Genomic DNA, 13,969 nt, shown 5'->3' on the forward strand with positions numbered 1-13,969 from the left:
CCATGATGTCAAGCAAAGAGGCACTGATTTTGAAGGTAGGCCTTGAAATACATCCACAGGTACACCTCCAATTGATTCAAATTATGTCAATTAGCCTATCAGAAGCTTCTAAAGCCATGACATAATTTTCTGGAATTTTCCAAGCTGTTTAAAGGCACAGTCAACTTAGTGTATGTAAACTTCTGACCCACTGGAATTGTGATACATTATAAGTGAAGTTATCTGTCTGTCAAAAATTGTTGGAAAAAGTACTTGTGTCATGCACAAAGTAGATGTCCTAATCGACTGGCCAAAACTATAGTTTGTTAACAAGAAATTTGTGGAGTGGTTGAAAAATTAGTTTTAATGACTCCAACGTAAGTGTATGTCAACTTCCGACTTCAACTGTATGTCTGTTATTAAAAGATTTTCTGAGTTTTTTTACACAAAAATCAACTGTACTAGTTGTTCATGCTCTGATCTTGTCCCATCTTGATTACTGTCCTGTAATACGGTCAAGTGTAGCAAAGAAAGACCTCGCAAAGCTACAGCTGGCTCAAAACAGAGCAGCACGCCTTGCCCTTAACTGCACATACAGAGCTAACATAAACAACATGCATGCCAGTCTTTCCTGGTTGAGGGTTGAAGAGAGATTAATTGCTTCTGATTTACTTTTTATGAGAAGTATTACTGTAATGAAAATTCCAGATTGTCTGGAATACATATCCCACAAGACATGCCACCAGGGGTCTCTTCACAGTCCCCAAGTCTAAAACGAATTCATGGCAACGCACAGTATTATACAGAGCCACAATCGCACGGAATTCCCTTCCACCTCCAATTACTCACACAAACAGCAAAGTTACCTTAAAAAAAGATCCAACAACATCTCATGGAACAGCGGGGACTGTGAGGCAACACACACACTAACACACACCATTTTTTGTTGTTTTATTGTTTGTATATAATTATTTATTTTCATATTGTTTGTTTATCACGGTATTTAAAGTCTGTGTTACTGCCCTTGTCTAACAGTGTATCAGTGTTTAATTACTTGTCATGTTTTGTGTTTTTTTGTGGACCGCAGGAAGAATAGATGCTGCCTCTACAAAAGCTAATGGGAATCCAAATAAACAAACAAACTCTCTCTGGGCTTAGTGGCAGATGAGCATATCTTCCCCCAGGCCGTTGCCTATATTGCATTACTCTCAGATAGAGGTTGGGAATCTAATTCCATGCATGCCTTCCAAGTGCCACTCCATGGTTGCAAGATGTCTGGAGTATCTCTCAGAGAATATCCTGAGTTTTTGAATCCCTGGCACAAGGTAAATGATATGTCATATGTGCTTCATATTGGACCCAGTCAAGTATGTACTTAATGTTTTGCATATTAAAGAGGAGAGAAACAGAGGATCGGTGAATCCAGCAGCACTCTCTAAGCCATCTATTTAAAACATAGGCTTCAGATGGAACACCTGTCTTACAGAGACAGATCAAAGTTTTGGATGTAAAATAATGATAAACAACATTTATTTTGTTCAGCTAAGAAATGTGGCTGTTGAAATATATACACTGCATGTACAAAATATTAGGAACACCTTCCTAATATTGAGTTGCACCCCCTTTTTCCCTCAGAACAGCTTCAATTCATCAGGGCATGGACTACAAAGTGTCTAAAGCGTTCCACAGGGATGCTGGCCCATGTTGACTCCAATGCTTCCCACAGTTGTGTCAAGTTGGCTGGATGTCCGGTGGGAGATGGACCATTTTTGATACACACAGGAAACTGTTGAGCGTGAAATACCCAGCAGCATTGCAGTTCTTGACACATTCAAACCGGTGCGCCTGGCACCTACTACCATACCTCGTTCAAAAGCACTTAAATCTTTTGTCTTTCCCACTCACCCTCTGAAAGGCACACATACACAATCCATGTCTCAAGGCTTAAAGAAATCCTTCTTTAACATATCTCCTCCTCTTCATCTACACTGATTGAAGTGTATTTAACAGGGATCATAGCTTTCACCTCGTCAGTCTGTCAGTTGCTCCTAATGTTTTGTACACACACAGTGGTGCCTTGCGTAAGACACACATTCTACTGTGCAGGGTCAATGCACCATATGTTATAGATTTTTTTATAAAAGACGACACGAGATAAATCCATAGGAAAAATTTATTTATCAATATGCAATATCAGGATTTCAAACTTGGCTCATGGAATTTCCATTCCATAGTAACTGGTTATGTTGAACATGGGTGGAAGCTGCGTGTGAACGAAAGGCGAAATATATGAACATGGAGCAGACGCAAAAAAACTAATTCACTGGGATTGCATACATGTACATTGAAAATAATACTGAATCATGAACAGAAATAAAACAATGATAATAATGACTTACTGAGGGCAGGGAAAGTGAGCAACCGGTCACACTGAACAAGCCATTACTGTTTAAACTGTATTGATCAGGAAAACCAAACCAAATAATGTAGATATTTTCCTTCTTACTCTAATAGTATGGAGATGTTTTAAGTTCACACTTCAGCTATCAGGTTGCTAAGCACTGCTGTAATATTTTTGAACTATGCGAGTGACCTGGCCACCATACACAGCACAGCAGAGGTGGGCTGAATTTGGCTGTGTGGCTGATAGCTGAGGAAATGTCTGGGGCTTGAGCTGCTTTCTCATTAGAGAGAGCCAGAGATAATATCGTGATAATCTGCAGAGGTCAAGAGAGCGTGTCCATTTCACCTTGAGGGGTGTCGAAAGACTGAGATAGAGCCATGTATGTTGGCCTTATTTATTTCCCAAAGTCGCAAGCTCAGCAGACCTCCTCCAAGCACAATGCTTCTTCTTCACCTTGGACTCTCACAACTAGAGATGGAATTACTGTATCCTTGGTCAGTGAGACCATACAGAGAGTTTAGGGAAACTTGTACAGAAAGATGCCTGGAATAATGTATTGCTCATCTGACTATTTCTAATCAGCATGGGTACATTATTTTTTACCTTTGGAGCATTGTATTATACTCAGACTCATCTTGATCAAAACATCAAGGCATCAAGTATTTACTTGGTTGCTCACCATACCCTGTTTTTAAAGTTCACTAACAGATCCATCGATTTCAAGATGTGACTGTGTCACAGAGAAAATCTATAAAATGTATAGGAGAGTATCTGGCCCTTCTCTAGACTCCCAATCCAGTCCCCCACCCACCCACAAACAGTCTGTGACAGCAAGAATGAAACTGAGGGGAAATAATGTTTCTCATGTTGTATGTATGTGGTGAACAACAATACCATTTTCTTCTTTCCTTGCAAGGCCTGGCACTTAAAACACCCGCTCTAAGAGATTTGTGTCTATAAAAAAATCAAGATTTATACAAAATGTCTTTCCAGAAACACACCTATTTACAAAATTCTGCATAAAAAAAAAACACATTTTACGTTCATAAATGGGTCTCTATTAAATGTAACTTTAAAATGGTACTTTTTCACATATTTACATTATTTTAGGCCACTGTACTACCAAAAATAAAAAGAAAAAACAAACAATAAACAAGCAGTAAAGGGACATCACATGTTACTTCTAGGACTACAGGGTATTGTGTTACTGTAAATAATTGAAGATCACACAGTGGTGTACACATTATCCTTAAACATTGTGAAGATGAGCATTGTGTAATAAACTATACCTTTACCCAATGACAAACAACACACGACAATAAAACAATGCTTGTTCAATATCTAAAGAATTAGGATTCTGTTTGTCACCAGTTTGTCATTGACTTAATTTGAACTTTATTCTTAACACTTTATGATAAAACTTAGTTACAGTATAATTCAGTTCAAAACAAACAAAATATGTTTAAAAAATGTCAAATCATGGTTAGAGTCATATTTGCATATGTTGTAGACATAATTTATTTCTGTAATGTAAGTGATAATGTACAAGACACCGGGAAGGCAAAAGTAAACTTTGAGGCTATTTTTGAGCGAAACAATGTTAATTTATCCAAATAAATCCAGATTGAAAAAAATATAATGTTTCAAAAGAACAGTCAATCTGCTCTAACCCTCAAAGCAAACAAATATGTCAGTCTACAGTCACGTCCATCTAAATATAATAATAGTGAATCTGCTCTCTTATCTGAAACAATGCCAACAAACTGGTGGCACATGTCCTGCTCTCGTTGATAAACTTCTTAATAACTTAAAATAATCTCAATGTTATCAACATGAAAAGTATGCCAGAGTAATTCTACTGTAAATACATGACAGTATCTATCTTGTTTCAAAATAAACACACACGACTAGACTATGGGACCCACTTAAGTACATGGAGATAAGATATTGAAACAGAAAACATGTGTGATGATTCATGTTGAAAACGATTTGGTACCAGTGTAATCTTGCCTGGTCTTTGAGGATGCCAGGTGATAGGAATGGTAAGTCATTAGTCCTCCTCCTGAAGACACCAGAGATGTTTTAGCGCCATCCCGTTGCGGTTGTAACAAGGGTAAAACTCTTTAGGAATTAAAAAAGCCTTTTTGTGAGTAGGAACAGTTTAAGATAAATATGTACTGTATTGCAATTACGTTTGTACAACAATTTGTAATGTAGCAGAATCATTACTTACTTTAAGTGTCCACTCTGTACCTCTCTTGTCTGTGCTGTTTTTTTTTTTAAAAGGTTTGGTTTTCCCATCATCGCAAGGCTGAGGAGAATAGGGACTGGAGCTGGTTTCCAAACTCTTTCCATTGTCCTAAAACAAGCTTTTATGGAGATGCACAGCACGTTGGAAATTACCTGCATCCCTTCTCATTCTGAGCACACGACTGATCCAGGCACCATGCCTAAGTGGCTATGAATGAATTCAGACTCAAACATGAATGTGGCAAACAATAAAACCATCCTTAGCTACATCCCTAGAATTCCACTGTCTCCGGGCGCAGAACTATCACTACAAATGTCATACCGTTAGGTGAACGCAAATCATTCCCTCCGAAGTCATCCAATTCTTCTGAGAGCACGGCCTTTAGGTGGGAGCAAAAGGCTCTGCTCCTTTGATAACATCTTAATTGCTTCCACACCTTTTTCTGCTCAAACAAATTTGATCTTGTTATTCTTTTTCACAAAGGGGAAAACTTGGAGTGAAAACCCTCGAGGCCGCTCAGACACAGAAGTGACCTGTCATTTTGAAACATAACCTTTTCGTTTTCTTTAAATTTATTTCAGTCATGATGACCTCTCACCGCAATTGAGTATGAGCTATTTGTTTTTCATTAATTCACATCCAGGGTGAGACATGTTCATTGCTAGTTTTTTCCCACCACAGTTGCATACCTGACTTTGCCTGTTCGGACACGCTTAAAGAAGTATAACAGGAGACACGTACTGGGACCTACATATGTAAGTGTTTTTTTTTATATAAACAGAAAGAGTGGACAACCTCAAAATAGCCATTAATGACACCGATCCTGCTACATGTGACAAAGTATCAGTAAAGGATACATGAAAAATATTAATATTTACCATAATATAGTATGTATTAACTAGATATTCAGTAGAAATATTAATATTTACCATAATATAGCATGTATTAAGTAGATATTCAGTAGAAAAGAAACAAAATGTTGAAGGAGCAGACACTGGTGAAAAGGAAGCTACTGTAGGTGACAGATAAAAAACAATAGCGCAGGTAAAACACATTGTTGTGAAAGGGAAGTGTATTTTGCTGTCATCACACTGTGCCTTTTTCTGTCTCTGAGCAAACCATGGAGGCTTCATTACAGGAATGGAGCCCATGAGTGACAGCCCTATTGCAGGGTCCTTTGTTTGTGTAGTATACCCTGTTTGCAACTCGTCTCCATTGTCAGAGTGAAGGCTTCTCTACGCCATAGGCTTTACCATCTTACAGTCTTCTCAGACACACAGTATAGCAAAACTTGGGTGAATTAAAATTTCTAGCTTGAAGCAGGAAGAGAAGACTACACAAACCCTCCAAAACCTGCCTTTGGCCTATCCGGAAACATAAAACATGTTTTCAACTACTGTGTCCAGGACAACCTTCTTTCATTTTTGTTCTTGTGTCACTATTTTGAACATCAAAAGTGTCTTTCAACATCAGACGGACAAGGTAGTAAAAGGTAGGCCAGAATTCTCCCCTACAGCAAGCATCCTAGACATAGTCATTGCCTTAGACCTTGTAGTAGATGTTGGCTGGGCTTTGCGCTGGCATCTCCTGGACTATATAAACCGGATGGCCGTATTCCCCGCTCACCTTCTCGTAATGGGGGCAGTAGTTGTTTTCTGTAGTCCGTAGCGGGATGATGATGTCACTGGGTTCAGAGCCGGCGTTCCCAGAGCACTTGGGGCTGGCCAGCGTGCTGAGTGACAGAGCGGTGGTCCGCTGCTGGGTGTGCTTGCGGTTCCTCTTCTTCAGCTTGATCAGCAGGACGATGAGGATGATGATGATCAGGAGGAAGATGACGCATCCCGCCCCGATGACTGCAAACAGCGCTGGCTTGGAGGCAAAGAAACCCTCCGCTGAGTTGGACGAGTCTGACTTGTTGTCCTGGTTCATGGTGTCTGTTGATGGGAGAAAAAAGGAATCAGTTAGCAGCAGGGAAAGAACGAGCGGTGGTCTGCTTGGCAGACTGTCAGACAAAGCTGTACTGTTGCTGATCATGATAGAGGTGCAACCCTGCGAGTGTGCAAATGAGTTCTCAAAGAGAAAAAAGGCTTCTTCCATTATTTCTCTGAATTGAGTGTGTAACTAGGGGCTTCCTGACTGTGTGGCCTTTGTGAGCATGTGGGGGTGTCAGTTTTAGACAGATGATAGCTCATTTCTTCTTGGCATGCATCTTGAGAGCGAGGGGAGGATTAAACTGTGTATGTTTAGCCATATGTTATAACTCCACATGAGGGGGTAAAGGAAGAGAAACTGTTTAAATGTATATTACCGGCTTGAGGGAAAAGAAAACACCAGTCTCTCATTAGACACAGAGGATGAGGACTGAGTCCAATTAGAGTGGCATGCCTATTTCCTGTGTGGTCCTGAAGCCTCCCTCCCTAACCCTCCCTCCCCTTCTTCACTATTTATACTCCACTGCATCCCAGCTCAGCCTGCCTGGAAGCACAGTTTCCACCGCTGTCTGTCTGCCTGGGAGCATAGCTTCCACTGCTGCCTGTCTTTCTGGGAGCATAGCTTCCACTGCTGCCTGTCTGTCTGGGAGCATAGCTTCCACTGCTGCCTGTCTGTCTGGGAGCACTGCTGCCTGGCTGCCTGGGAGCATAGCTTCCACTGCTGCCTGCCTGCCTGGGAGCACAGCTTTGAGGGCTGCCTGCCTGCCTGGGGGCATCGCTTCCACTGCTGACTGCCTGCCCAATGCTGCTGCCGCACTGTCAAACCGGAGGCTGCTAGCTACAGTGCCTTGCAAAAGTATTCATCCCCCTTGCCGTTTTTCCTATTTTGTTGCATTACAACCTGTAATTTAAATGGATTTTTATTTGGATTTCATGTAATGGACATACACAAAATAGTCCAAATTGGTGAAGTGAAATGAAACATTTTTAAAACTTAAAGTGGTGCGCGCATATGTATTCACTCTCTTTGCTATGAAGCCCCTAAATAAGATCTGGTGCAACCAATTACCTTCAGAAGTCATATAATTAGTTAAATAAAGTCCACCTGTGTGCAATCTAAGTGTCACATGATCTCAGTATATATACAGACCTGTTCCGAAAAGCCCCAGAGTCTGCAACACCACTAAGCAAGGGGCACCACCAAGCAAGCGGAACCATGAAGACCAAGAAGCTCTCCAAACAGGTCAGAGACAAAGTTGTGGAGAAGTACAGATCAGGGTTAGGTTATAAAAAAATATCTGAAACTTTGAACATCCCACAGAGCACCATTAAATCCATTATTAAAAAATGGAAAGAATATGGCACGACAACAAACCTGCCAAGAGAGGGCCGCCCACCAAAACTCACGGACCAGGCAAGGAGGGCATTAATCAGAAAGGCAACAAAGAGACCAAAGATAACCCTGAAGGAGCTGCAAAGCTCCACAGCGGAGATTGGAGTATCTGTCCATACGACCACTTTAAGCCTACACGCCACAGAGCTGGGCTTTACGGAAGAGTGACCAAAAAAAAGCCATTGTTTAAAGAAAAAAATAATCAAACACGTTTGGTGTTCGCCAAAAGGCATGTGGGAGACTCCACAAACATATGGAAGAAGGTACTCTGGTCAGATGAGACAAAAATGTTGCTTTTTGTCCATCAAGGAAAATGCTATGTCTGGCACAAACCCAACACCTCTCATCACCCCGAGAATAACCATCCCCACAATGAAGCATGGTGATGGCAGCATCATGCTGTGGGGATGTTTTAAAAAAAAAAATAATCGGCATGGAATGAGAAACTGGTCAGAAATGAAGGAATAATGGATGGCGCTAAATACAGGGAAATTCTTGAGGGAAACCTGTTTCAGTCTTCCAGAGATTATTCACCTTCCAGCAGGACAATGACCCTAAGCATACTGATAAAGCAACACTTGAGTGGTTTAAGGGGAAACATTTAAATGTCTTGGAATGGCCTAGTCAAAGCCCAGACCTCAATCCAATTGAGAATCTGTGGTATGACTTAAAGATTGCTGTACACCAGAGGAACCCATCCAACTTGAAGGAGTTGGAGCAGTTTTGCCTTGAAGAATGGGCAAAAATCCCAGTGGCTAGATTTGCCAAGCTTATAGAAACATACCCCAAGAGACTTGCAGCTGTAATTGCTGCAAAAGGTGGCTCTACAAAGTATTGACTTGGGGGGGGGGGGGGGGGTAGTTATGCACGCTCAAGTTTTCAGATTTTTTGGTTTATTTCTTGTTTGTTTCACAAAAAAATATGTTGCATCTTCAAAGTGGTAGGCATGTTGTGGAAATCGAATGATACAAACCCCCCAAAATAATCCATTTTAATTCCAGGTTGTAAGGCAACAAAATAGGAAAAATGCCAAGGGGGGTGAATACTTGCGTAAGCCACTGTACGTTTACACTGGGGATGGAGGGATGGATTCCACAGTGAACCAAATCTCAGCTCTTATTATTTGTTCATTTATTTTGCAGGGTAAGATGACCTTGATGAAAGAGGAAGGAAATCCCATTTCAAAGTTGGGAGATGGAAAACAACAGACTATTGATCGTACATGAGACCATAGAGCCCAATGTGTGTGTTGAAGGCAATGGAAGTCTGTCAGTCCCCACTGCTTTTATTTTCCTGCTTGTCAAAAATATGTTGAGTGAACAAAAGACTTGTTTGTTCTCGCTCACATTAATGAAGACCACCTGCCAGTTAATAAGAGGACGTTATTGTGACACGGAACATTGGCTTTCCTCAAGATCGTCTGAATGATTATGAAACACTAGAATTATTCAAATTACTTCTGGGTGAACAAATTTTCACATTTGCACCTAACTGTAGGCCCATGCCAACACTTCAGAATGTTCTGAATAATTTATAGAAATCTATTCTGGCTATCTCTCTACCCAGTTTAATTTAGATGTTGAGCATGAATGACTGTACAGAACGTGTTATTTATCATGTGTTTTCCTCATTCTACGGAGACCGCTTCTGCTTCCAAAGAGCTTAATAGCTCAGGAAAAATGTGCATACAAATTAAAGAGGTTTAACCTCTTTGTATTACAGAGAAAACAACATTTTACATTTATATCGATTGAATGATTGGCAGAAGGAAGCAGTTTCCCTTGTTAAAAGCATTTTTCTGAATGCTTAATCCCCTCCTGTACTCCCTGTTCACCCACGACTGTGTGGCCGCACACGACTCCAACACCATCCTTAAGTTTGCTGATGACCAGATGGTGGTAGGCCTGATCACCGACGACGATGAGACAGCCTATAGGGAGGAAGTCAGTTACCTGGCAGTGTGGTGCCAGGACAACCACCTCTCCCTCAACGTTAGCAGGGCAAAGGAGCTGATCGTGGACTACAGGAAATGGAGATCAGAGCACGCCCCCATCCACATCAACGGGGCTGTAGTGGAGCGGGTCGAGAGCTTCAAGTTCCTCAGTGTCCACATCATTAAGGAATTAACATGGTCAACACTCACCAACACAGTCGTGAAGAAGGCATGACAACGCCTCTACCCCCTCAGGAGGCTGAAAATATTTGGCATGGGCCCTCAGATCCTCAAAAAGGTATACAGCTACACCATTAAGAGCATCTTGACTGGCTGCATCACCGCTTGGTATGGCAACTGTTTGGCATCTGACCACAAGGCGCTAAAGAGGGTGGTGCAGACGGCCCAGTACATCACTAGGGCCGAGCTCCCTGCCATCCAGGACCTCAATACCAGGTGGTGTCAGAGGAAGGCCCGGAAAATTGTCAAAGACCCAAGCCACCCAAGCCATAGACTGTTCACTCTGCTACAGCACGGCAAGCGGTACCGGAGCGCCAAGTCTGGAACCAAAAGGCTCCTGAACAGCTTCTACCCCCAAGCCATAAGACTGCTGAACATTTAATCAAATGGCCACCGGACTATTACATTGCAAAAAAGGGTCACTGACTCTCTTACACTGAATCTATGCACAATCACTGGACTCACACACTCAGACATTATTACACTGACACTCCAACACACACTACATATGCTCACACCCACACACACGCACACTGACGCCACACACAATTTCACATGCTTCACATACACTGCTGCTACTCTGATTATTATCTATCCTGATTGCCTAGTCACTTTTACCCCTACCTACTGTACATATTACCTCAACTACTTCGTACCCCTGCACATTGACTCGGTACAGGTACTCCTTGTATAAAGCCTCGTTATTTATTATGTTACTATTTCTTACTTTTTAACTGTGCATTGTTGGGAAAGGGCTCGTAAGCATTTCATGGTAAAGTCTACCCCTTTTAACACGGGTCGTATAAAGGGGACCAAGGCGCAGCATGTAGAGTGCTCATATTTTATTAATGATAACACTTAAACAGAAAATAACAAAAATGACAGCCAACAGTTCCGTCAGGTAACTAACATACAAAACGGAAAACAACTACTCACAAAACCCCATAGACAAACCCCAACTTAAATATGATCTCCAATTAGAGACAACACGAACCAGCTGCCTCTAATTGGAGATCATCAAAACTCAACCTAGAACTAGAAAAACAAGAACAAAACATAGAAACAAAAAACATAGACTGCCCACCCATATCACACCCTGACCTAAATAAACAGAAAAACACAGCTCTCCTAGGTCAGAGCGTGACAGTACCCCCCCCCCCCCCAAAGGTGCGGACTCCCAGCCGCAAACCTGAACCTATTGGGGAGGGTCCGGGTGGGCATCCATACTTGGCGGTGGCTCTGGTTCCGGGCGTAGAGCCCCCACCGCCCGCTGATCCCCCCGCTTCTGTGTGTCCGGAGGAACCAGACCGTGGATCATCGCCGGTGGCTTTAGACCGCCAACCGCCGTTGAAGACTCCGGGCTGCAGACCGCCGTTGAAGACTCCGGGCAGGGGAGCGTCGCTGGAGGCTCCGGGCAGGGGAGCGTCGCTGGAGGCTCCGGACTGAGGAGCGTCGCTGGAGGCTCCGGACTGAGGAGCGTCGCTGGAGGCTCCGGACTGAGGAGTGTCGCTGGAGGCTCCGGACTGGGAAGCGTCATTATCGGTTCCGGACTAGTGACCGCTGCTGCTGGCTCCATGCCATGGATCATCTCTACAGGTTCCGCGCCATGGATCATCACAGGAGGCTTCTTACCAAGGATGATCTCTACAGGTGCCGGGCCATGGATTATTCCTACAGGCTTCGTGCCAGGGTTTATCCCTACAGGCTCCGGACCATGTATAACCCCTTCAGGCTTTTTGCCAAGGATTATTTCAACAGGCTCCAGGCCATGGATCATCACTAGAGGCTTCGTGCCATGGATCATCTCTATAGGCTTCGCACCATCGCTTATCACTGGAGGCTTAGATCGTGGAGCTGAAACAGGTCTCACCGGACTAGGAAGACGCACTGAGGACCGAGTGCTCAATGCAGGCACCGGCCATACTGGGCTATGGAGGCGAACTGGAGGGAGAGTGCGAGGAGCAGGCCCAGAACGTACTGGATTATGGAGGCGCACTGGAGGGAGAGCGTGATAGGCAGGCACATGCTCACCACAATAAGCATGGGGAGTTGGCTCAGGTCTCAGTCCTGGCCCAGCCAAACTACCTGTGTGCCCCCCCAAAAAAATGTTTTGGGGCTGCCTCTCGTTCTTCCCCGGTAGGCTCCGATACCTCTCTATTACTTGGCCCCAAGTCCAGTTTCTCCTTTCCGTCCACTCCTTGTGTGACCAGGTGTCCATTTCTGCCTGGGCACGCCGCTTGATCCAATCATGGTGGGTAGTTCTGTAACACGGGTCGTATAAAGGGGACCAAGGCGCGGCGTGTAGAGTGCTCATATTTTATTAATGATAATACTTAAACAGAAAATAACAAAAACGACAGCCAACAGTTCCGTCAGGTAACTAACATACAAAACGGAAAACAACTACTCACAAAACTCCATAGACAAACCCCAACTTAAATATGATCTCCAATTAGAGACAACACGAACCAGCTGCCTCTAATTGGAGATCATCAAAACTCAACCTAGAACTACAAAAACAAGAACAAAACATAGAAACAAAAAACATAGACTGCCCACCCATATCACACCCTGACCTAAATAAACAGAAAAACAGCTCTCCTAGGTCAGAGCGTGACACACCTGTTGTATGTGGTGCATGTGACAAATAAAATTGGATTGGATTTACCTATGATATCTGTGCTCCTCTGTCAAAGCAGGGCGATGCTTCAACACAACAAAGGCAAAGCATTGTAACGAATATCTCACAGTATCTTTTAACTTTATAGCAGAGGGATAAACCTCCCAAAAGTATCCCTAAATGTTTAAATGACGAAGTATTTGTAAGTTGAAACGTATCATTTTGGTTCTGTTGGCAGCTCTGACAATAAACCCATGCATATTTTGTCTGCTGTCCTGATTGGCTTTGGATCAGTTGTGTGCGTTTGGCCGCGTTCAGCTGTGGAGCTGTGCAGACAGGCATGATAAACCATCGACCTTTATTACATTCCTCTTCACCCGAGGTATGAGAGCTCTCGGGTAAGTCAGACTCAACAGGTTGTTATGGCGGCGCTCTTCTTCCTTCTATGCAGTTAAAGGAATAGGACAGAAACAAAAGTTCAAAGAAACACACATCAAGAAAAATGTCTGCCAAACCTTCACATTGAAAGAAAACCGCACTGTGGGAGACTTGGCAACTGTCCATGACGAGAGGGAAGGCCACTTTTTCCAGAACATCTGATTTTATTTTGTCCTGCAGCAGAGCCAGAACCCTTGGGCCCAAATGACTTTCTAAACCTATATAAACTTCAGCATTTTCTGCTTCCCCGTAAAAAAATACCATTCTGGTGACTGAAACCCTAGCAAAATAAATACAAATGGATCTATCCAATGCGCAGAAATCCTGCTCTTTATCTGTGGCTAGATCTCAGCCTAACAGCTAGGATTTTAATTTTTCATTGCCACACTTGAGCACCGTGTCTATCCACATTACTACTCAGCATAATTAAAAAAGTGGATCAGTGTAACTTTCTCAAACCAAAAGGGAAAAATATAATGTGTGTGTGTGTGTGTGTGTGTGTGTGTGTGTGTGTATGTATCCACAAACATTGTAAACAAACAAAATATTTGACCAACTGGGGACATTTTGTTAGTCCCCACAAGGTCAAATGCTATTTCTAGTGGGTTTAGGGTTAAGGTTAGAATTAGGGTTAGGTGCTAGGGTTAGGTTAAAGGTTAGGGTTAAGGTTAGGGTTAAGGTTAGGGGTTAGGGAAAATAGGATTTTGAATGGGACTGAATTGGGTTTCCCCACAAGCTTAGTTATACAATACTGTGTGTGTGTGTGTGTGTGTGTGTGTG

General features: G+C 42.8%; 1 protein-coding gene across 2 annotated transcripts in view; it reads right to left on the reverse strand.

Annotated features, from left to right (window-relative positions):
• Positions 1–2,138: 2,138 nt before the first annotated feature.
• The window catches only part of LOC106567780 (ephrin-B1), a 77,905-nt gene continuing 66,074 nt past the window's right edge, over positions 2,139–13,969 (reverse strand). For both annotated transcript variants that reach the window (XM_014137507.3, XM_014137508.3), the window contains exon 5: positions 2,139–6,568. In XM_014137507.3, the coding sequence (XP_013992982.1) occupies positions 6,177–6,568 (392 nt within the window). In that variant the 3' untranslated portion in view covers positions 2,139–6,176. The remainder of the gene's footprint in view (positions 6,569–13,969) is intronic.

The sequence above is a fragment of the Salmo salar genome, chromosome 13 (assembly GCF_965601325.2).
Source record: "Salmo salar chromosome 13, fSalSal1, whole genome shotgun sequence".
In the NCBI taxonomy this organism is placed as follows: domain Eukaryota; kingdom Metazoa; phylum Chordata; class Actinopteri; order Salmoniformes; family Salmonidae; genus Salmo; species Salmo salar.